Below are 24,133 nucleotides of genomic sequence, written 5' to 3'. Positions count from 1 at the left end.
GTAATGGCTTTCTTTGCATGAAATAGAGAACACCTCTGCTTTCTTTTCAGGGTCATTAAAAAATATCTATACTGCTGGATTACACAAGGCATGTGAGGAGGATTCTTAGGTAAAGGGTAAATTCAAAATGTTCTTTCTCTCCAACAGGGATTGTCTCATATCTTTGTGTAGCATATCTGATCTGAAATTTTCTTTTAACCATATTCTTAGTTATCTCTTTCTTCGATCTTGAACTGGTTCACCAAGCTACTGGGCAGAGATCCTAGAGCCATAGCTACACTCTCCTAGGGGTACCAACTTCTGTGTCTTTCCCCAGGCGTCTGGCTGAATGCCCCCCTTTTCCTCCATGTTCCCCACCAACCCATCTTTTATTTGGTATTGTTTTCCCAAGCAGATGGCAGGTCAAAACCAGAAAGGGCCACATTGCTAGAATGTAGTGAGAGTGACAAGAATTTCCCAGTAGCCCTCAAGGACTGCCTTTGGCTATGCCCCCTTCCCCAAATCTTGTCATATTTTGTGTTTATGAATATTTGTGCAAGTTTCTCAGGAGAGGATCCATCATTTTCTCAAAGGCATTCATGACCTCCACGGGATGAAGGACCCTTATGCTAGACCAATGGCTTACTCTCACAGGATGGTCCCTGATGTAGCAGTATCAGCCTTATCTGGGAGCTTGTTAGAAGCCAGATTCTTGAGCTCTCTCCCAGACCTATAGAATCAGGAACTCCAGAATTGGGAGCCAGCAGCCTATGCTTTAATAAGCCCTCCAGGTGGTTCCCAAGCTCACTCAAGTTTGAGAACCACTCTGCTAGACAAACCACCAATACATGCTGAAAACTCATATTTACAGGCCTGGGAGAGAGCAAGCTCCAGGAGTTAGTGATGGACAGGGAAGCCTGGCGTGCTGCAGTCCATGAGGTCACAAAGAGTTGGACATGACTAAGCGACTGAACTGAACTGACATGAAGAAAACATACCCCTCTCTCCTTCCTCCCATGGACCTTCCCCTCTGGCCACATAGAATGACTCAGTGCTGACTTGTATCCTTATCTTCAACTTATGCTTTTGCCTCTGCTTCAGATTTCATCCTCCTACTTCTTTCTTGGTCAGCGCCTACTCATTCCTCAAGACCCTACTCACATATCATCATTTGTCTGATGGCCTCTGTTATCTTGGCAGTAAGACTAATTGCTCTGTGTTCTCATAGGGCTATATCCACTTTAACAGTATATCCACTCTAACAATATTCCATGTTATTTGGGTTGTGTGTTTTCTTAAGACTTTTTCAGGAGACAGTGAACTCCTTGAAGTAAGAAACTTGCATCTTGGTTCTATGAGTATTTTAAGATAGAGTTGAGGGAAGGACACCCCCCCCCCAATATTTCTGGCAGTCCACAAAAGGGGAAAATCGGAAGCAGGCAAAAGTCTTTTTTAGCAAGTCTCTTTATTTTCTACTCAGTTCAGTCACTCAGCCATGTCCGACTCTTGGCGACCGCATGGACTGCAGCATGCCAGGCTTCCCTATCCATCAGCAACTCCCAGAGCTTGCTCAAACTCATGTCCATCAAGTCGGTGATGCCATCCAACCATCTCATCTGTTTTCTACTCAAGATCACATCAATGATTAGCTTTTACCCACATTCCCTTCTTGGTCCCCAATTGGTAAGATTCGGGTTGTTTTTCTTTCTTGTTAAACTCTGAACTCTATCAGAAGTTTGAGCAGAATATACTATAACTGTGCAGTTCCTTTGTCGCTTTCTGAGAAGGGTGGACCAATAACATTTGTCCATGGTAAAGCACTATGGACATGGCCTGTTTACCATGTCACTTTCTTGGGGTAACTAGACTTCTTCATTTGTAATCAAGAGCAGTGACAATGATGAAATCCAACTGAAAAGTTTCAAAGCACTGTGAGGCAGGTTTCTACTGTTCTATAACAGATACTACCATGTAGCTCCCATGTAAAAATTTGTATGTCAAATAATCTATAAAAACATCCTTTTCTCTGTTCTAGTTCTTTAAAAAACTTACATAATTTATCTTATGGGCATGGAAACACATAAGCCTTCTTAAACCTTACTCTTCTGGTAATAGTTTCTTAATTCTCCATGTTTTCAGATGAAGGAAGCATTGTCTCATGGCCAAAGGCCCTAGGATTGCTTCAGTAAGATGTTATGAACTGAATGGAGTGCTTTGGGAAGGATTAGTAGGTATATAATAGAAAACTCATGAATGAGCTTCTGGCCTCAGCAAAATAGGTTCTAGCAGTGAAAAAATATCTAAGATATTTGACCAGATACTTTTTAAGATTTAGTTTTCTCATCTATGTCATGTTTCACTTGGCAGATATGCTTATGTTACCTACCTTTATATTAATGTCCACATGCATATCCCTTTCTATTTCCTTTTCCTCGTGTACTGAGGAAAAGTATTCTAAAAAGAGTAATTGTTCTCTCCCCATCACTATCTCTCCTCTTCCATGAGAGAAGAAAGCTAAATAGGATGAAGTAACTCCCTAAGCACAGAAAAACACTCTCCAAAAGTAGTAATGTACTCTACTTGGTAGTAGATATAAATTAACTTATGAAAGAACACCAGGGAATCAGACCCAATTATATCAGCAGGGCTTTAGTTAACATCATGGTTCTAGAACCTTCTTTAACATTCAAACGTTATGGATACCTATAATTCACTTTAAAGGTAATATTTCTAAGCTTTAGGCTGAGAAGTACCCACCAATGAATATAATTGTGTCCAAAGTGTGTTTGTAAATTACTTGGAAATTGTCCTATTTAAAGTGAAAGAAAATATAGAAATGTCTTAGATTTATTGCATCATTAACCCTTTTCTAAATGATTGCCTCAGTGTAGGGGTGTTTTGTGATTATGTCAGGATATTATGAGGGTTTTAAGGGGAGTGGGAAATGGAATAAAGTTGTTTTTCTCCATTTACAACATCTATAATTAAAACAAGCTAGAGGAAATTAGCTACATGGCTGTTATGATTTCTAGCGTATTATCAAAAATAATTATGGCACTTGGCCATATGTTCTTGCCTTCTTCTTACAGATTGCTATTGGGATAAGATGAGACTTGACATCAACTAATTGCTTATTTGTAATATACAATCTTCAACTACAGTGTTTCTCTAGAGGAAAAAAATAGCTCTGTGACAAAGAGATTCAGGAAATAAGCACTTTTCGAACGTTGAACTCTATACATAATATAGATAAATTGTACAGATCAATATAGCCAGATGTATCTTGGTTCATGGGAAGATAGTTGTCTATTTTAAGAATAAGAATATATTCCATTTATTTAGAGCCATTCACAATGATCAGAGGTATTAGTTCAGAGTTGATTGAGGAAATATAAATAATCTAATAGCTACCTAGAAAATCATTCTATTGCCTAGCCAACCCATTCAAAGCATCACAATATGTTTCTCAATCCAAATATCTCACATTTGCCTTAATGAGTTATTTATTGTATTGGATTACATGTAGCCCAAGTCAGAATTCACTTGCTTTCTAGTTGAGAAGTGGAGGAAAAGTGGGGGGTGGGGACAATAAAAATAAGAACATAAATTCAGACAGATCTCTAATCCAATCCTGCTGCTGCCATATGAGAGCTGTGGAATTTGGTCAAGTTACTTCACCTGTCCAAATTATAGTTTCCTCAACTAGGGAATGAGAAGACTTTCTTTGTAGAGTTGATGTAAAAGATGTATAAGGGATGCTAACTCTTAAGTTTCCTGCCCCATTTCATCCATTTACTCTACCCTCACCCCCAGCCCTCATCATGGCTCTGCAATAATAAATGTTTCAGTGTCCAAAAGGCCCATCTGGTCTTTCTCAGATAAGGGCAGTTATCTGCAAACAGGCTGATTCCTGCAAGTAAAACATAATACCAAATGGAAATTACCTTCACCGTTGTAGACTGTGCATATGTGGTTGTCTCTATGAAAGAAATGCAGGATCTAGAATTTTGTGTCAAGGTCTTTCAGGACTACCATTGGCAGTGATCTCCTGAAAGATATCTATCCCATGTAGCAAAATGCTCACTCAGTTATGAGCAATTAATCTGTATAGCAATATCTGAAAAAAATAGTGTAACACGGTATGGAGTTTTTTGAGGAATTTTCGATATATTAGTAAAAAAGAAAACTCTATCTAAGGACTCATCTTCCATCACCAACATTATGAAGGCATGCCAATCTTTTTTGTAACTCAGGTACTGAGCCAAATGGATACCTACATTAGTTCCCTGCTGGGTCCATGGCATCTTAATTCGAGAAACATCCAATGCAGTATTACTCTACCTATCCTTTCTCAGGATTCCGTGTCCCTTAAAACTTACTCTTGCATATTTTAGGAGTGCCTAATAGGATATATTTTAGGTGGAAGTCTCCTGGTCCTATATGCAGCTTTGGTGTCAATGTCATTGCCTTGTCATTGTAACTGACTTGACACCAAGGGGCAAGTGTGTGTGTATGTGTGTGTTTGCAATACAGCATATATAATGTTTCTCTTACTCCTTATGAAACCTAAAATAACATGTCTATCTTTCAAATGCTTTTGTGAGTAGTTATCACTTGGCCTAATTCTACCTTCCAAAGGTAGAGCAAGAGAAGCATGAAGTTGAGTCACACATGCAGCTATTTCAATAATTTATGAGCACTTGAAGAACACAGAATCTCTCTTCCTAAGTCCTCTCTTTCCAGAGGCATGGCTTTATTGGGTCATGGATAGCTGGGGCTGCCCATCAGCCAAACTTCCTGTCTCCATTCTCTCCCTGCTGTCGTTTACCCTGAAAACTGCTCCCTGAACAATTATTTTCAAATTCTTTTTTTGACTATGTCATGCTTGCAGTGGAAGCTCCAGTGGAATCTTATTATTATAGGATCAGTTATAATGTCCAGGCTGCTTTCAAAGCTCTCAATGTCTACTCTGTACCCTTTGCATACAGTTGTTGACTTTCACAATACCACTACCTTAGTTCCTGCTCACATTTCTGGCTCTCATCTCTGTGCATTTGGTATTCATTTTCCTTGAAAAGACCTCATGTTTTCTTTGCTCTCAGGCATGGAGTCGTGGAAGAAGGGGAGAGGAGTCCAGACGGACATATTTTAATGACAGCTCTCAATAGATCAGACATTAAGTTAGTGTTTCGATGCTTTACTCACATCACCTCATCTAATCTTTGCCAAAACCTTATAAGGTAGGTATTATTAGCCCTATTTGTGGATGAAAAACAAAAGTTTTGAAGTATTTTATAATTGGCCCCAAATCACAAAGCTAGCAAGTGAGGTAATTAGAATCTTAACAGATCTTATGACACTAAAGACTAGGCCTTGCCCATGGTACAGTACTTTGTCTCACTCTATGTTAATCACCCCCATCCATTCCAGGCTTTAAGACATACTCATGTCTTTATGTACTCTTTAGTTACATGGATCTTTGTAACTCTTCCTCAACTGCTTGAAATCAGATTCCCCACCTCAAGTATAAGCTCTCAATATTAACATAAAAAAATCATCCCCTAAACTCCAAGAATTGATGCTTTTGAACTGTGGTGTTGGAAAAGACTCTTGAGAGTCCCTTGGACTGCAAGGAGATCCAACCAATCCATCCTAAAGCAGATCAGTCCTGGGTGTTCATTGGAAGGAATGATGCTGAAGCTGAAACTCCAATACTTTGACCACCTCATGTGAAGAGTTGACTCATTGGAAAAGACACTGATGCTGGGAAAGATTGAGGGCAGGAGGAGAAGGGGATGACAGAGGATGAGATGGTTGGATGGCATCACTGACTTGATGGACATGTGTTTGAGTAAACTCTGGGAGTTTGTGATGGACAGGGAGGCCTGGCATGCTGCGATTCATGGTGTCGCAAAGAGTCAGACACGACTGAGCAACTGAACTAAACTGAACTGAAACTCCTTTCATCCTTCATCCCTCTTCAGGTTCTACCTTATTTCTCATCTAAATGTCATAGTCAAACTTTTCGATAGTTCTGTCCATTAACCTTCTAAAGTCTTCTTCTTATATCTATTTCTTCCTCTCCTCTGAAACTGTTGTTACCAAGGTAACCAATGAGTTTCTTTGTTGCCAAATCCAGTAGACAGTGTTCTGTTCTAATGTGACCAACCTCTTTTTTTTTTCTTTTTGGCTGTACCATGCAGCATGTGGGATCTTAGTTCCTTCACCAGGGATTGAACCCACTCCCCCTGCATTAGGAATGCGGAGTCTTAACCACTGAAACAGCAACCTCTTAACACTGTTTCACACTGTTGCCTGCTCCTTCCATTTTTAAACCCTTTTTCCTCTCTTGGTTAGCATGACACCAATTCCTATCATCCCCTTCTCCTCCTGCCTTCAATCTTTCCCAGCATCAAAGTCTTTTCAAATGAGTCAGTTCTTCCCATCATGTGGCCAAAGTACTGGAGTTTCACCTTCAGCATCAGTCCTTCCAATGAATATTCAGGACTGATCTTCTTTAGGATGGACTGGTTGGATCTCCTTACAGTCCAAGGGACTCTCAAGAGTCTTCTCCAACACCACAGTTCAAAAGTACCAATTCTTCGGCACTCAGCTTTCTTTATAGTCCAACTCTCATATCCATACATGACTACTGGAAAAACCACAGCTTTGACTAGATGGACCTTTGTTGGTAAAGTAATGTCTCTGCTTTTTAATATGCTGTCTAGGTTGGTCATAACTTTTCTTCCAAGGAGCAAGCTTCTTTTAATTTCATGCCTGTGGTCACCATCTGCAGTGATTTTGGAGCCCCCCAAAATAAAGTCTCTCACTGTTTCTATTATTTCCTCATCTGTTTGCCATGAAGTGATGGGACTGGATGCCATGATCTTCATTTTCTGAATGCTGAGTTTTAAGCCAACTTTTTCACTCCCGTCTTTCACTTTCATCAAGAGGCTCTTTAGTTCTTCTTCGCTTTCTTCCATAAGTGTGGTGTCATCTGCATATCTGAAGTTATTGATATTTCTCCCGGAAATCTTGATTCTAGCTTATGCTTCATCCAGCCCAGCATTTCACATGATGTACTCTGCATATAAGTTAAATAAGCAGGGTGACAATATACAGACCTGATGTACTCCTTTTCCTATTTGGAACCAGTCTGTTATTCTATGTCCAGTTCTAACTGTTGCTTCTTGACTTGCATACAGATTTCTCAGGAGGCAGGTCAGGTGGTCTGGTATTCCTATCACAGTTTGTTGTGATCCACACAGTCAAAGGCTTTGGTGCAGTCAATAAAGCAAAAGTAAATGTTTTGCTGGAACTCTTTTGCTTTTTCAATGATCCAGTAGATGTTGGCAATTTGATCTCTGGTTCCTCTGACTTTTCTAAAACCAGCTTGAACATTTGGAAGTTCATAGTTCATGTTTTGCTAAAGCCTGGCTTGGAGAATTTTGAGCATTATTTTACTAGCATGTGAGATGGGTGCAATTGTGCAGTAGTTTGAGCATTCTTTGGCATTGCCTTTCTTTGCGATTGGAATGAAAATTGACCTTTTCCAGTCCTGTGGCCACTGCTGAGTTTTCCAAATTTGCTGACATGTTGAGTGCAGCACTTTCACAGCATCATCTTTTGGGATTTGAAATAGCTCAACTGGAATTCCATCACCTCCACTAGTCTTAGTATCAAATAATCCCACATTCTTAAAGCCAGCCCAGGCTCTCAACTCTGAGTTTCACGTATGTATTTGAAATCTCCACTTCACAGTCATTTTAAAGCATAACATGTAACTAGAACACAAAATTGACTTTCCCCCTAGTTTTCACCATCTCAGTTAATGACACGACCATCTATCTGTTGCTCAAGTTAGGAATTTGGAGTCATCGTTGAGATACCCCTCTCCTTTACCTTCATCATCCAACCCCTGAGTATGTGTAAGAAATCCAACATCCATATTATATCTCACATCAGTCCACTTCTCTCCTTCTACAGTCACCCCAGTCCAGGCCACCATTACCTCATCTGGATTAGAGCCCCTGGCCTCTCACTGGTCTTTTGTTTCCTCTCCTGCCTTCTTTAATCTCCACATAGCAATGTAGCGATTTGTTGCAAGCCTAAATCACACCATGTCACCACCCTGCATTAAAAGCCTCTACTGTTTTCCATTGTACTTGAAATAAAATTCAAACTTCTGACCATGGGACCGCAAGGCTCCACGCTATCTCAAGCTTCTCTGACCTCCTATCGAGCCACTTTTCTTTCTTAGGAAAGATCTTGGCTAGAATGTACTATCACAGAACTGATGGAAAGGTCTGCCCTTTTACTTGGGAGGGATTTGGTGCCCTTTAGGTTTTAACATGGCTAGGGTCTTCCCATCTTGTAAGTCCCAGCTGACACTGAACCTTCTCACTTAGGTGTTCCTTGCCCACAGTAATCACAGAGCACCCCGTCATCGCTGTTATCACCATATCTATGCTGTTATTCTCATTGTAGCTCCCTCATGTGTTACCTTCAGAGCCCCTTCTTATTTTACTGAACATTCGTCTGTTTACCAGATTTCTCCCTGGTATATCCTGTTTCTCTCTCTTGTTATCCTTCTATGCTGTGAATGCCAAAAAGGCAGAGATATGGTGTTTTTTCACCACCACAGACTTGGGTGCTGCTATATTGAATATTAGTGGGAGGAAGAAAGGACAGAGAAAAAGAGAGGGGAGGAGGAAGGGAAGAAGGGATGAAGGAAGGAACTAGGCATGGGGACTACACCTTTCTGACATCATATAGATTCCCACTGCTCACCATGAAATCTTGGACTTAAAACAGGCACTTAACACATGTTTGTGGGATGAATAAGTAGGCAGGCTGTTTTGCACTGTGACAGAACAAAGAGAAACCAGGAAAAACAAGATGCAGAAGCAAAAAGATAACATCCCATCTTACATCCAGCCTAGTATATCTGAAATGAACCGTTCAATTTTAGAAAGTCATTTTCAGAATAGAGTAAACCAGAGGGTCAGACAAGGAGAGAAAGCATCATGTGTTTCTAGCATTTGGGATTGCTTAGGGCAGTCTGACAAATGGGATTTTGCTCCATTTCCTCTGGGCTAATCCACCGTAGGCCAGGTATTTTTAAAGATTAGATTTTGAAATAAAGGTTTGCACCTGGGAATGTACTGCGTCAGGAGAACAGATCCCTTCTCACCAGTGTTTGAGTGCTTAAGCGTGAGAATTTTTGAACACAATATGAAAGCGAAGACAACAAACCCCACAGGATAATAGTCTCTGAGGACCTTAATAACAGCCATTTTTAAAGCAAAGCCTGTGGGCGCCTAAATCCATAGCTGCTCCTTTAAGATATATTGCAATGCAGTGGACCTGAAAACACACTCCTCATCTACCTAGAGCACCCAGGCTGTGAGCCAAACAGCACCCCTCAAATTAACTCTTGTTTCTCTGGGGATGACATTTCTCCTGCTTTTTAAAAAAAAGCATAATAGCCACGTAGAGAAGAGAAACAAGGAGTCATACCCACTGTGAATGCTTAGCTGGCTGCATTTCCTGTGTAAGTTAGGAACCTCCAGCAGCTAGATTAGAATCCCTGTAAGGTCACGATTGTGGGTCCAATTCCTTTCTATGGGTGCTTCTCAAAAATCCTTTAGGAAGGATAATTCTGTTTTGTTTTGCTAGTTTTATTTCCAGTCCATAACAGACAGATACTTTTGTAACATGTGATAAAAATAAATGACTTAAAAAAAATTACAAAAACCAGGCACACAAAATGGAAGCCCATGCTTTTTTTTTTTCATTTATTTTTATTAGTTGGAGGCTAATTACTTTACAGTATTATAGTGGGTTTTGTCATACATTGACATGAATCAGCCATGGATTTACATGTATTCCCCATCCCGATCCCCCCTCCCACCTCCCTGTCTACCCAATCCCTCTGAGTCTTCCCAGTGCACCAGCCCCGAGCTTATTTTTAGATTGGTGTACATGTTTCTGAAGATTGACTCAATTTCTGTTCTTATAACGAAATATGTGTGTGTGTGTTTAACAAATCATTTTGGATAAGCAAGCTAAGAAGCTTTATTTTGGCATATTTGTTTTTGTTTTATTTAACTTCTTTAAAGCATCAACACCTTTTCAGGATAACTGTGTTGGAGAAACTCATTCAAAGAGTTTTACATACACTACTTTATTCTTACATCGAGTTTATTGAACATAAATCTGCCTCTTTCTGGCTCATTCAGGATCATTGTCATTAACACTAATTATTTTGCTTTGCTTTAAAGTGAGGTAATGCCTGCAAGGGCAAATAATATATGTAGGGCTGTTCGTTTCCACACTGTGTGGCCCTGGTCAACTCTGAGTGCCCGCGGCTCCTTTTACACCTTTCAGCTTCTCTGTCACGTGCCACTTCCTGCTGCTCTCAGTTTAGCCCTTAAGGATAACTTCTCTCCTATTTTGGATCTTCTGATTCTGACCTTTTAAGTTCTTGGAAATCAGATCATCACCCTTTCTTTTCCTATCAAGCTTATTTGAATTAGGCAAACATTACCGGTAAAGAGAACTAATGACCTTATCATTATTCACATACTAATTGCTTTCAGAAAAGGTTAGAGATGGTGTGTCTGCAATGAATTTTTTAGGGAGATTTGGTCACTTACTTCTCCTATATCTTTTTGTTATTTTTGTTTTATTGCTTCTCAGTTACATTCAAGATAAGGAGATGATCATTTGCTGAGTTCTTTTTTAGACACAAATAATACCATACACATAGGAAAGAGAATATGTGGAATCTATTACCTGGTGTTTCAGAATAGTATCATAACCATTTGTTTGGATAATAAAAAGAACGGTGTAGCAGTAACTAATTCTTGGCATCTTCCTTCTTTAGTTTTCTTCTAATAAACCTTTCATAACTTTTCATATTCTTCCCTGGTTGTCTTACTACTTAAGATCACCCTGGATCATTCTACTTGTTGAACAAAACCATACAGATTTAATATTTAATAATCTCATCTTTGTCCTTTATTTTCTTTAAGAAATTCTATTCTTACTGGCTTCTTGAAAGAACGTCTTCTCCTACTTAGTGTCAGGACCTTGACTCCATTCTACCTGGTTCTTCTTAGCACTCATTGCCTGTTGCAATCAGGTCATGGAATTTGTTGTACTCGCTCATAATCCAAACTCCTTCCCACATTTCTGTCCTTTCCAGGCTTTTCTCACATGAAATACCCTCTTCCTCTTCCCTTCACCCCGCTCTTCCCTTCTCCATCCTTCAAGGCTCAAACGAAGTTCCATGACTTTGTAAAGTCTATTTCTATCCCCTTTACCTGCACATTGATTCTCATAAGAAATCCCTATCATTGTTATGAAAGACTTATGGAGTAGTAAACGGCAGCCCACTCTAGTATTCTTGCCTGGAGAATCCCATGGACAGAGGAGTCTGGCAGGCTCCAGTCCATGGGGTTGCAAAGAGTTGGACACGACTGAGCAATTGAGCGCACAGCACACATTAAAGGCTTATTGGGCTCTGGATGATGTTCAAAGTATATTACCAAAATTATTCCATGTGATACTCAAAACAACCCAGCAGGTAAGGTATTGCTACTTAATATTTGGTGAAGCCAGGGAGAAACAGTCTTTAAACTTATGCAACTATTAATGAAAAGAGGAGGAAGGGAATAAAGCTATGTCTGTGTAACTGCACTTTCCCATTAGTTTTCCCTGGAGGCTGAGAAAGGGGACTTATGACAGGAGGCTAGATGCTCAGAAAGGAAGGAGCGGTGAGATTTGAAAATGCTCCCAGGAAACACAATACTCCCTACTCCTAAAACTGCTCTCCTGTAAGCGTATTACTTGTCTCATATCCAAACTTTCTTGATATTCACAGTTGAAATTTGCTCCATAATTATACATAACTTTAGACTAAAGTTCTCTTTCTGAGGGGAGGGACTACATATTCTTTTCTTTTTTTATGGATTCATCTGTTTAATACAGGCATATGACATTTGTCAGTACTAGGCACCATAAAATGTAAACACACCCATCTTCTCAATTATTTTATGCTCTCGTTGAATTGGATATATCTGTTCACTGCCTCAGATGTGTTTAACAGTCTCCATATTAATAAGACCGTAAAATCACTCTTGGAATACAGAAAACAATGTTAGTCTACCTTGTCTAATGGCAGTGCTAGAGTTGCTGCAACTTGAGCAGGAGTATTATTACTAAGAAAAATTAATAGGAAACAGTTTTAATTAATAGGAAAAAAGTTAGAGGCGATAGAGCCTAGTGGGTACGAGTCCAGTCCCTGGAGTCTGACGGCCAGGGTTTGAAAAATCTCTCTGCATGGTTTATTAGCTGTGTGACCTTGTGTGTTTTTTACAGAACCTCTCTGTAATTTCATTCTCTTATGTGTAAAGAGAAGATGTTCATAATGTCCACCCTAGAGAGTTACCGAGAGGATTAAACGAGCTCATGTATATCCAGTGCTTTAGACAGTGTCTGCCATAAAAGAAGCCTTATTATATATGTTGTTGCTTGGTCTCTGTTGTTACATATCCGTTTTCCCCCTGTTCATGAGTTCTTGTCTCCCTAAAGAATACAATCACAAAAAGAAGAGAAAACTTACAGCGAATGTAGCAACTAAGGCTTGAGTGATGTTTTCTTGTTAAGTCAGGAGTGAAATGAAACTCCTTAAAAATATCTGTGGAAATTACTTTTTGCCCAGGTTGGGTCTCCTCTGAGAAGTCCACTTGACTCTGCATCCCAACATCCTGCTTTTCTGGGGTCCCTGAGTCTAAAGGTTCACCTTTAGATAAATGCCCTGGTGGTAATTTTATGCTAGTGTGAGTGAGTGCCTTCCTACTTCCCCTGTGGCTGTCTCCATCCCTGCCTAGGACTCTTGCTGCCTGGTTGTACTGAAAAATCTCCGCTCCAGCATGCCGACTTCCTAAAGAAACCTTCTGGTCCCCACGGATGCTCAGCTCCATGGCTGAGCAACCAACCTGGGTCCTGCAGTTTGACAGAATCCCTACCAGCCTGCCAACCCAAAAGAACGTGGTCAAACTGTGTCCCTGCTGTAATGTCACCTCATTACTTCATGTAATGTTCACATGGTTCCTTTAGACAAAGGAATGAATTAATGCTGAGAGAATTTCTGTTCTGTCAGCAGGGATATTTTGTAGTAAGGAGACCTTCTCCATGCAAAGAAGTTTGCCTCACAGGTGGTCCCAGATGCCCAATAGCAAAGTGAAAAGAGTAGTCAGGATTCCATTTTTCATTTTGAACGAATCAATCTGTGTGGGTAAATTTTGATCAAAAGCAGCAATGCTGTCTTTCCATGTGCTCTTGCCTCAATAGTCATTTTTCCCCCTTGTTAGCAGTAATCTTGTTCAGCTTGAGTAAATAACCACTGTTCGTTACAGCCAGTGCTTATTGCAAATGGTGTGTAGACAGCCTATGATCTTCCAGAGTCAAAAGAACTGCATCCCTTGACCACATTTAACACTTTTGGCAACTCAGTTACACATTATTGAGCCTCAGTGCTCTCATCTGTAAAACAGAGAAAATACCATGTACTTCACAGGGCAAGGAGTAGGAATATCTAAAGTGATACATTTGTAAGTGTGAAAGACGCTTACTCCTTGGAAGGAAAGTTATGACCAACCTAGATAGCGTATTAAAAAGCAGAGACATCACTTTGCCAACAAAGATCCATCTGGTCAAGGCTATGGTTTTTCCAGTGGTCATATATGGATGTGAGAGTTGGACTGTGAAGAAGGCTGAGTGCCGAAGAATTGATGCTTTTGAACTGTGGTGTTGGAGAAGACTCTTGAGAGTCCCTTGGACTGCAAGGAGATCCAACCAGTCCATCCTAAAGGAAATCAGTCCTGGGTGTTCATTGGAAGGACTGATGCTGAAGGTGAAACTCCAGTACTTTGGCCACCTCATGGGAAGAGTTGACTCATTGGAAAAGACCCGGATGCTGGGAGGGATTGAGGGCAGGAGGAGAAGGGGATGACAGAGGATGAAATGGCTGGATGGCATCACTGACTCAATGGGCATGAGTTTGAGTAGACTCCAGGAGCTGGTGATGGACAGGGAGGCCTGGCGTGCTGCGATTCATGACGTCGCAAAGAGTTGGACATGACTGAGCGACTGAACTGTAAACTGTAAAGCTCTCTTACTATACATGTGACATTTGCTGCTCCAAACCACCATCATTAATTAGAGAAGTAATTCTGAGTTGAGTTACTTTCTTGCCAATGTCAGGACTTTACTTAAGCTACTTCTGAATCTCCAAGGGAAGAAATTTTAATCTGAGTATCTATGAGGTTTGGCAGGGAATTCTCAATGTGTAGTTAGTAATATGAATGAGTTAAAGAAAAAGTGCACACTAGATTCTAGAAAAAGTACAAGGATAACTGTCTCTGGCCTTCCTCTTATATTTCCTACAGTGCTATGGCTAGACACATAACTGGTCCTCAACAAATACCACTTTATCCATTTTATATTCATTTCTTTCTTGATGATACAACACAGATGTTTAAATTCAGGGCAGTGTAAATGGAAAAGATGAAAACTAGCAGACCCATGCATCACCATCCTATATATGCTTAGGAAGACCTCTCATTTCTTCAGCAAAGTCTTGATGACTTCACAATACACATAATCTCTAAGGAACTATTGGTTAAGCCTGGGTCTCTGCTATAAATGCAAGATGTAAAAATTCAAATGTACTATGATTTATATGCGTGCTAATGTAGAAAGCTGATTGTATCAGTCAAAATATCTTCATTTGTTGACAACAAAAGGTTTGGTCTTAATTCCTTAAGTGTATGCTCTGAGGCACAGTTGTAGGTAGCAAACAAATCAAATACAACAAGAAGAGTAAAGTAAAAGAGAAAAGTGGGGGGCGTTATCTTGAGAACTTGAATCTATTTGGGTTTTAGTCCTGAATTATTTAGATATGTTAACCTCACTTTGCTCTTTCACTGAAGAAGTGGCAAATTCAGCAGGGCGTGTTTTCCCATGTAGGTACACAAATGTAAATTGCATGTATATTTGATCATGCTCCGTTCAGCAAGAAGCCCAATACTAGCTTTCTACCACATCAGCTAGTTTCAAAATCAGGCTATTCCCTTCCAGAACAAGCCTGTTTTTGATGGGATAAAGATAGATGTTCCTCGATCTGTTTTAGTATTTCTATTCTTTCGAATTCAGACATGGTTTTTCCACACTCCCCTCCTGCCTGCCAGTCGAAGGGAATGAGACAATTCTTCTTAGAGTCCATGAGTGATACTTTGGCTGCCCAAAACCGTGACAGGAGTCATTCATCTTCAATCTACCTGACCCCTGAAACATTCAAAATCCTGCATCTAAGAGGCCGTGACTGAAAACACAGGCCAGTTCCTCAGATTTTGTAATATGTTATTGCTGCCACTTTTCCTTCCTTCCTTTAGAAGAGTAATTTAATTCAATTTTAGAAAGGTGGGGGGGGGAGGGCTCTTCTAGTTACACAGATCAATCCAATTGTTCAGAGCTTCAGAATGAATTTTTAAACTTGTTGAACAGAAGCATACAAATCTCTCAGAGCAAGTCAGATAATGTACAAAGCCTCCATTCATTGTGTGGGCAGAAAGGAATGCTAGTAGCCAGCAGCTCTCTGAGGAATGTTCCTTTGGCTTTGACCGTTCTGCTGGGAACAAGGAGGGAAACACACATAGAAAGTGAATTTATAATGTCTCTGGCTTATAATGGCAAAATGATAAGAAAAGTTGGCTGTGTAATATAAACTGTCAGTTGCATATTCCAGGCCTCCTCTCTGCGAGGTCCCTCCCACATCCACAGGCCTGGCTACCGTTTAGTGAGGAGTACAGAGTGGCTGTTTATTATTATTGACTGGTGAGGCCTGTGCTCTGAAATTCATTCTGTCAACAGAATGTAAGCAAAGTTGGCATTTTAAAGCAGGGCTCTTTCAGTCGCTGGGTTTTCTCAGGATTGCTATGCAACAGGATCAGTGCTGTAGTCCCCGGTTCAAGCTGAAAATGTTACACAGGAAGACATACCATGTAAAGGTCAGATTCTTCTACTATGATAATTTTCTTGATCTGTGTATAGACAAATGAGGTTGAAGGCATCACTTCTTATAACTCTTATAAAGGTCCTTGGGACTTTTCCACCTGTTGAGCCTAAAAATGTGATGGGATTTTAAATGGGAAATCTTACCAAATGTGTGATGCTATAATAAATGTATGAGGTTGTCTTACCAAGGTGAACTTAATGTGTATTGTCAAGAGGCTCGTATGATCAAATCCCATGAATGTGCTGGTGCTATGGACCAGTTCAACCTTGTTGATTAGTCTCTCCATGCTTTTGTGGCTAGAGTTGATTCTACACAGTACTATGTGCTTGGAAAATATGACTCGACTCAGAGTGTAATACGGTGATTGGCACCAGGGTGCCCTTAATCACGCAGTTTTATTTCCTATCACTTCCATAAACAGTGTATTTTGTCCATGAACTGGAAAACAGAAGTTAAGAAATTTATAAAGTTATAAATATAAATTATTTTATATTATATATAAAGTTATAAATATAAATATTATATCCCAATTCATCTCAAGGAATAAATTTATTATACCTAGCAAGATGCCCATTTTGAATTTGAATCTGCATAATAACATAAAGAGATAATATACCAGGAAGAGTTGGAGGTGTATCTTTTTGTTAGTTGGAGGTATATCTTCTTGTTAGTTGAACCATTAAAATGCCTTTTGAACTAATAGGCTATTTTTTTTTTTTTTTGCCAAATTCACAGTCACAGCCAGTCTCTTTTTTGTTTAGTAATTCTGCATGTGTTCTTCTCACTGATGCCCCATAGGAACTCCAAGGAGAAATCGAAGCTCATACAGATATCTATCACAACCTAGATGAAAATGGCCAAAAAATCCTGAGATCCCTGGAAGGTTCTGATGACGCGGTCCTGTTACAAAGACGTTTGGATAACATGAATTTCAAGTGGAGTGAGCTGCGAAAAAAGTCTCTCAACATCAGGTAAGAAAAGATCCCGAACTAAAATAGGCCAGAAAGAAATTAAAATGGCAAACTTCCCCTCATTTTCCTAGCACAATATCTCCTATGTTTATGTAAATCCCCCAATTTCGGAATGACTTGTTTTATTTTTAATAAAGGAATCATTTATTTGCTCTGTATGGAGGTGATAGCTGAGGGTTCAGATGCGATCAGAATAGTGCTGTTTTATAACCATGGGAGACATATATATTAAGACATTAGAGTGAATTCAAATGAGGAGCTCAGCTATCCTATTTCATAGCATTTTCTCTTGGTTTATCACACGGTAATTCAAAAAGTGATAAAACTGATGTATGTTTATTATGGAATTCTTTCTTTGGCATTATTCTAAATGCATTACTGAGGACATTCTTCAAATACCATAACATGTTATAGTTAGCAACTTAAAGGAAATCTCCCCACAGCTCCCATAGCCCTGGAGAGATGACAGCTCCTTCCTGCCTTTTGTCCCTCTCACATTGTATTTCCACATCCTCTCTAAACTCTGCCTTTAGCTATTCTGTACCCACCTATTTCACACTTTGCCCTTTTCTGTGTTAACAGCATTCTCTTCAGAAGATAATGAACACATCCCAGCTTTGTTGTAAGGAGGGCAGAGTGACACTCTTGCTTGTACCCATTTTGCAGTAGTTCAATGGAGGCTGAGGAACAGAGAGTGAGGAAATGAAATGCCCAGGGTCACCTGGGTGGCATAGGAGGTGCAGGGTTGGAAAGCAGGCTTCCTGCTCTCTAATCAGTTGCTTTGCCTAATTCACGTCTCTTTATACAGTATTTTGTGTTCTTTTCTTTTTTCTTTCTTTGTTGAGAGGAGGTCTGTTATTGCAGGGAGGGAGAAGCAGAACGCACTCCACACTGGGAGTCGTTACCACCACTCAGTCGTAATGACCAGAGGGAGATGGTTTTTCTTCTTAATAAGTTCTTCTAAGTTGTCCCAAATTTGGACGTAGAGTGTCTTTGCTTCTATAACGAGGACAAAATATAACTGGAATTTCTTCATTTGAAAGCACTCTTGTAGAAATCTGCACTTCATCTGACATAATAATGACGGTAGCAACGATCACTTACACGGTATGCTTCACATAGCATGCGGTGTCTTGGGCACTGTAGATTTGTTGACCCATTTAACACTCTCAGCTGCTCCAAGAGAGACATTCTATTATTATCCTCTCTTTGCATTTGAAGACACTAACGCAGGGAGCGGCTAAATAGCTTCCCCAAGGTCACTTAGTAAGTGGCAGATCAAAGTTTAGAATGTAGGGAGGTCTGGCTTGGGAGTCTGAGCTTTGAGCCATCATATTATGGCAGAGAATATGAAGGCAGAAGGAGAGGGTAAGTCTCACCTAATGTGTACACATAAACATGTAATATGTGAAATGATAAAACAGAGAAGCCGATTTCTGGGAGGAGAAAAGTATTTTTATTTCTGTGGTCCCACCACCACCCGCCAGCTTTGTACCCCAGCTTCCAAGGCACTCATTTCTCTCTCCCTATTTGATCCATGAATTTTGTATGGACCTGTCATTGTGGGCAATAAAGGGCAATGGCATTTTCAAAGATAAGGAAGCTCCATTTGCGTTCTACAGGTTCATTTCTTAGAGAGGTCAGTGTCTGTAATGACACTGGCCACTTTCAGAATATCTGTCATTATAAAGGAATGAAACTTGTGAGATGGGAATGATGCTGGTAGATAAAGAAAAGAAAGTTACTCTTTTCTTGCGGGAGAGAAAAAGAAAGGTGCTACAACTGTTCTGAACATCACCCAGTGCCTTTTCTCTCCTTCATGTGAACTTGATGAAATAAAAGGAGAATTGAAAGTGGCGAACAGCATGTCAGCCAAAATATGGGCTTTTCATTCTCAGCAATTTCCCATATGCCAGCTACTGCAGTTGAATTCTTGCTGTCATTAATCAAGTAGAAAACAGTTACCTTAGCTCATCTGAGGCACTGCAATTCGAGAATTTAAATATTCAGATCAATGGTTTTGGCTTTTAAGTAGGGCTCTCAAATAATGCAGAATGTGTTATAAACACTCACTTATAAAAAAGCAAGGAAGTCATTCTTCACATTAAAGCGATTCAGTTTCTTTCCTGACGCTTGGCTGAAATAAGGGTATCAGTCAATCTGTGCTGAATGGCAGGGTTCAGCTGGGAGGAGCACAGTAGAGGTAGTAATTGGGGATGGTTATGGAATAGGATAGATGAACCCTGGAACACTTAGATACAGAACCATCAGTGACAGAAAAGCTTGCATTGCCAATCTGGTCAGTTCCTCCATCGGCATTATTTTATAGTGAAAAGTCACCACAATTAAAAAAACTTCCAAGGATACCCTGGAAAGACAGCCCTGTGTTCACCTAAGCTACAACATATTATACTGAAAAATTACAGTTGTTCATTGTTTCATAAGAGATTCTGAAGCCATTTTTACATTTCTCTTCCTATGATTGTGATTCTTATTTAAGGCTTCATCAGGTCATTCCGTAGTGGAAGATTTGTCTCTGTCTTTTTACATTGAGACCATCCATTACAGATTTACAAAAATATTCTTCCTTGGACACTGTTTCTATCCTATCATCCCTCTGGTCAAGAACTTCCATCTTGGTGCCCATATTTCACTCACTGATTGATGTGCTCATTCAGCAAATATTTACTGGATGTTTACTCTGTAATAGACACTCTTCTAGGCCTGGAGAGTACACAAGTGACAAAACACACCAAAGAAAATCCCTGCTCTCGTGAAGCTTATATTTAATGAACCTTTCACTCTCCATCAACTATGCCTAATAAGCCCCTGATGCTGAAGCTGAAACTCCAATACTTTGGCCACCTCACGTGAAGAGTTGACTCATTGGAAAAGACCCTGATGCTGGGAGGGATTGGGGGCAGGAGGAGAAGGGGACGACAGAGGATGAGATGGCTGGATGGCATCACTGACTCGATGGACATGAGTTTGAGTAGACTCCGGGAGTTGGTGATGGACAGGGAGGCCTGGCGTGCTGCGATTCATGGGGTCACAAAGAGTCGGACATAACTGAGCAACTGAACTGAACTGAACCCCTTCCCTTTCGGTCCTTCCTCTGCTTCCCACTTCCTTCCTCACCAAGCAGCAATTTAGTTACTGCCCAACATGAAATCTCAGCTTCAAATAAATTCTGCTTTCTAGCCTCCTCCCTGCTCTCAAACAATTTTTTCACTGTCCCATATGAGTATATACATTTGTTAGTCCTCACACTTCAAACACGGTGTCTCCTCTCATCCTCCAAATATTGTCTCAAATTCCATAGTCAAGGTTTCCCTTTCTGACTGTTTCTTTACCAGATCTTTCCTATACTATTCTCATTACACTTGATGGCAAGTTCTTTGAAGTATTCATGAGTTGTGTCATAGGACTATGCTAGCTACCTTCAGCTAAATCAGACAAACACAGAACTCCAAGTTATAAATGAGTTGGTGAGGTAGAGTTGAAATGGTCCTGGACCAACAGTTGGGTGATGTGGTTTCTCCTCTGGCTCTGTTACTACCTAGCATCTATTCTTGAGCAAATCACTTTAATGCTTCAGAATTTAATTTTCTCTCTTGCAAAAATGAGGAAGTTAGACCAGATACACGGGTGGTCTCTTCAAGTTCCCTTGCAATTCTACAATCCTATTATTTTAAATCCTACAATCACTCCTTGTGATGGCAAATTATTGAGCTTTTTACCTTGGTTTTCTTATGTTTAAAAGAACTGATTAAGTTCAAAGGTACGATATAAGAGAAAGTAAATACAATGTCTTTGAGAGAAAAGAATTCCTTAATTGAAATTGTATCTCGTAATTTAGTTCAAAGAAAGTATATGCCATCTGTTCCACATGTGTTATCACATTGCATTTTGTCCAAGAGATATAAGAAAGAGAAGTAAATACTCAGTGATAGCTAAGTGCCATTGAACTAAAGATTAACTGCTTTAAGTGGGAGAAAAATAGAGTGGAAATTTTCTACTTAAGTATACACACACACACATGCATGCACACACACAGTCACTGATGACATCATCCAACATCAGCACGGCAATGTGTCAACTAAGGTGTTTCTCATTCTAAAATGTTCTGTATCTACAAACCTTGTGCTTTTAATTTTGAAAATGTGAATAATTTGAGAAGTGATCAAGTGAATTTTTTACATAAGAATTAAGTACAGACAATTTAATCTGCCACTAGATTTATTTTTCAGATTATTGTATATGTTATTAACTATAAGAATCACATACATCCACATCATTTCAGCAAAATTTATATTATGTGAGATTTTTATACTTGGGGAAAAAACTTGTAGATATTATATAAAGATAATCCCTTTTATGAAGTTTTGAAAATTCATTGGAGAGGTGAGGACACCAACATTGTATGGTCCACAGCAGCAGGAAATCTCTTAGAAAGTACTAGGTATTAGAAATTAGAATAATTAGAAGTCTTTTCTCTGATGGAGGACAAAAAAAGCAAAAGAAAGCAAAGTCTTTCTGTCTTTGAAAGAAAAATGCTACTCGGACACTGAGTGTCTCTGACCTTTTCCTTACTCTTGAGATATTAATTATGTTTGAAAGTTGGAGTTCATGGCTCAGTGGGAAAAAAAGATGTTTACTTCTCTTTGAGCTTAATTCTCTTTATTTAAAGCCCCACAACTCCCATTTTATTTCTGTGGTTCCTTATTATTTCTGCACTCTTACCTTTTCTTTCTGTATGCTTGCATGCTATCTTTTTACACAAGAGTACCAAAGATATACAGGGATATATCATTAGTTTTATAAAGGAAGTCAAAGTGAAAAATGAATTCAATATAACACATTTTGCTTTAAGAATAGATGCCTTTCAGAGTAAAGTTTTATCAAGGATTTCAAACTAGGCATCAACTGAATCACACTTGAAATATCTGTGTCTAGAGAAATAACAATCACCTTAGCAGCCCTATAATTCTTAGATTCCTGACACTGAAGAGTTTCTTAAAGACCAAGTTATATATCCCAGCATACCTAAAGGTTCTGCATTTTACCTAAACCTTAAAAATTACAGAAATTATCTGCTTATTAAAGATTGCTACTTGCCTTGCTAAAAGCTAGTAACCCCTAAGCTCTTATCCTAATAAAGATTAATAGAAAATGCATAGAACCTAAGTGTGTCTCTTCAAACATCCTCTTTCATTTTCTGTTGAGTAGGTAGGGATAAATAGAGTACGTTTGCCAATTAGCAGGAAATATATTTTGCTCAGGGACTCCAAAACATTTGGTGGAAACCATCAAGGTTAAAGATTTCCTCATATGAGGAAAGTTTGTAGTTTCCATTTCCCACGTCAATATGACAGCTCAAGTTTTATGTTTCAGCAGGCGTCTCTGTACCTTTGTCTCTCAGTTCCCACATTTGCAAAACAAGCGGGTTGAATAATCTCTAAAATTCCTTTTGACCCTAAGAGTTTATGATAAAATTGGGTAGGGGTGGGGCAGTCATTACAAATACAAAGGAACATTTTCAAGAAAAACTAAAAACTCCAAATATAAACCTAGGTTAATCATTTAGAAATATCTGGTATACAATCTTGAAAATAAAAATGGGGCAGCTGCTTCCAACAAATGCATTAGAAATGTGTCTTGACAACACTCCACCAGCTTAGCATGGCCAGAGAAAATGTTTTCTGAGCTCAGAGCATTTCATTACGGTTAGATCTTCTTAAAAATCATATCACTGGCAAATTCCACCTTTGCCCTGTGGAAACCAATAAGTAATGCTTAGGGCACATAGGAAATACTTTAAGAAATTCTTCCTCTAAGGGTGGTGCTGGAGCTCACAACCAGCAGAGTTGTGAAGAGCCTTGTTCAAAATATAGAAATTCAGTATCTGCAAGCCTGTTTCTTTTTTGCATATACATTCATTTGATTATTTTTTAGATTTTCAAACTCACGGTTACCAAAGGGGAGAGGGAGGAGAGGAGGGACAAATTAAGGGAATGGGATTAAGAGATACAAACTACTATGTATAAAATAGGCAAGCAGCAAGCATATATTATATAGCACAGGGAATTATAGCCATTACCTTGTAATAGCTTAAAATGGAGTGTAAGCTGCAAAAATACCAAATGACTATGCTGTATACCTGAAACTAATATCATACTGTAAATTAGTGATAAGACTTTATTTTTATTTTTTTTTCAATAAAAAATTTCAAATGCCAAAAATCTGGGGTGAAACCTAGGAGTCTGTACATTAAACAAGCTGCTCAAGTGTTTCATATGCACATGAAAGTTTGAGAACCATGGCTATAAATTTGCTATCTGTTGTTTTAGAGCAGAAGCCATTATCTGACTGTGGTTTCTCCTCTCTAGCCTGAACCCACTGTCCACTGTCTTTTATAAGCTTGTTGTTTTTGTCCACGGATCACATCTTTCCTTTCATCCTCAGGCTTCAGCATGGAACAGAAAGTCATTTGATATGTACTTAAGGTGATCAGATGTTTGGGAAAGTGATCTAATTCCATGCCTCAGGGATGACTAAGGAAGACCCCCTCACCCAGGAAAGTGAGCGCTTTCTATCACACAGGATCCCAGGCCCTTCTGTTCTGTTAACTCTCTTGTCTATCCTGTGTCCCTGGCCCTTCACAGCTGCTCTATCTCCTGCTAGGAAGTTTCTCTTAGGTCCTTTAGAACAGAATTCCCTGGCTCTCAGTGCCTTTTTTTTTTTTTTTTTTTTTGCCTCTTTCTTAGGGGGCACAGAGGGTTTCATTAACCTGCTAATAATTGGTCAGCACCGTTTATCCTGGACAGGGTTGTAGCATTGCCTTATGTAAGGAAAGCAGCAGTTGGAAGCCTCATCTTGGTCCACCTGCCCTTGAGCAGGGAGGTATTATTTCCTTCACCAGAAACATGGAGGCCAGGCACTAAACATGCTTATATCCTGCCTTACCTTCCACTCTCCTTACCCCCCAGTGCCTGATTGGGACTGAGTGGCACTCAGTAAATATTTATCTAATCAGTGTCTTATTTAGCGTTCACTGCCTTTCCATGTCTGTACTTTGCCTGTCTCTACCTTTCGATGT

The 24,133-nt window shown here is 39.5% G+C and overlaps 1 protein-coding gene across 7 annotated transcripts in view; it reads left to right on the top strand.

Annotated features, from left to right (window-relative positions):
• Positions 1-24,133, top strand: part of DMD (dystrophin) — a 2,261,655-nt gene that overhangs the window by 1,846,635 nt on the left and 390,887 nt on the right. For all 7 annotated transcript variants that reach the window (XM_070462101.1, XM_070462106.1, XM_070462102.1 and 4 more), the window contains one exon: positions 16,862-17,034. In XM_070462101.1, the coding sequence (XP_070318202.1) occupies positions 16,862-17,034 (173 nt within the window). The remainder of the gene's footprint in view (positions 1-16,861; positions 17,035-24,133) is intronic.

The sequence above is a fragment of the Odocoileus virginianus genome, chromosome X (genome assembly GCF_023699985.2).
Source record: "Odocoileus virginianus isolate 20LAN1187 ecotype Illinois chromosome X, Ovbor_1.2, whole genome shotgun sequence".
NCBI classification, from domain to species: Eukaryota; Metazoa; Chordata; class Mammalia; order Artiodactyla; family Cervidae; genus Odocoileus; species Odocoileus virginianus.
Note: the sequence above shows the minus strand (reverse complement) of the source record. Positions and strands in the feature narration are given on the sequence as shown.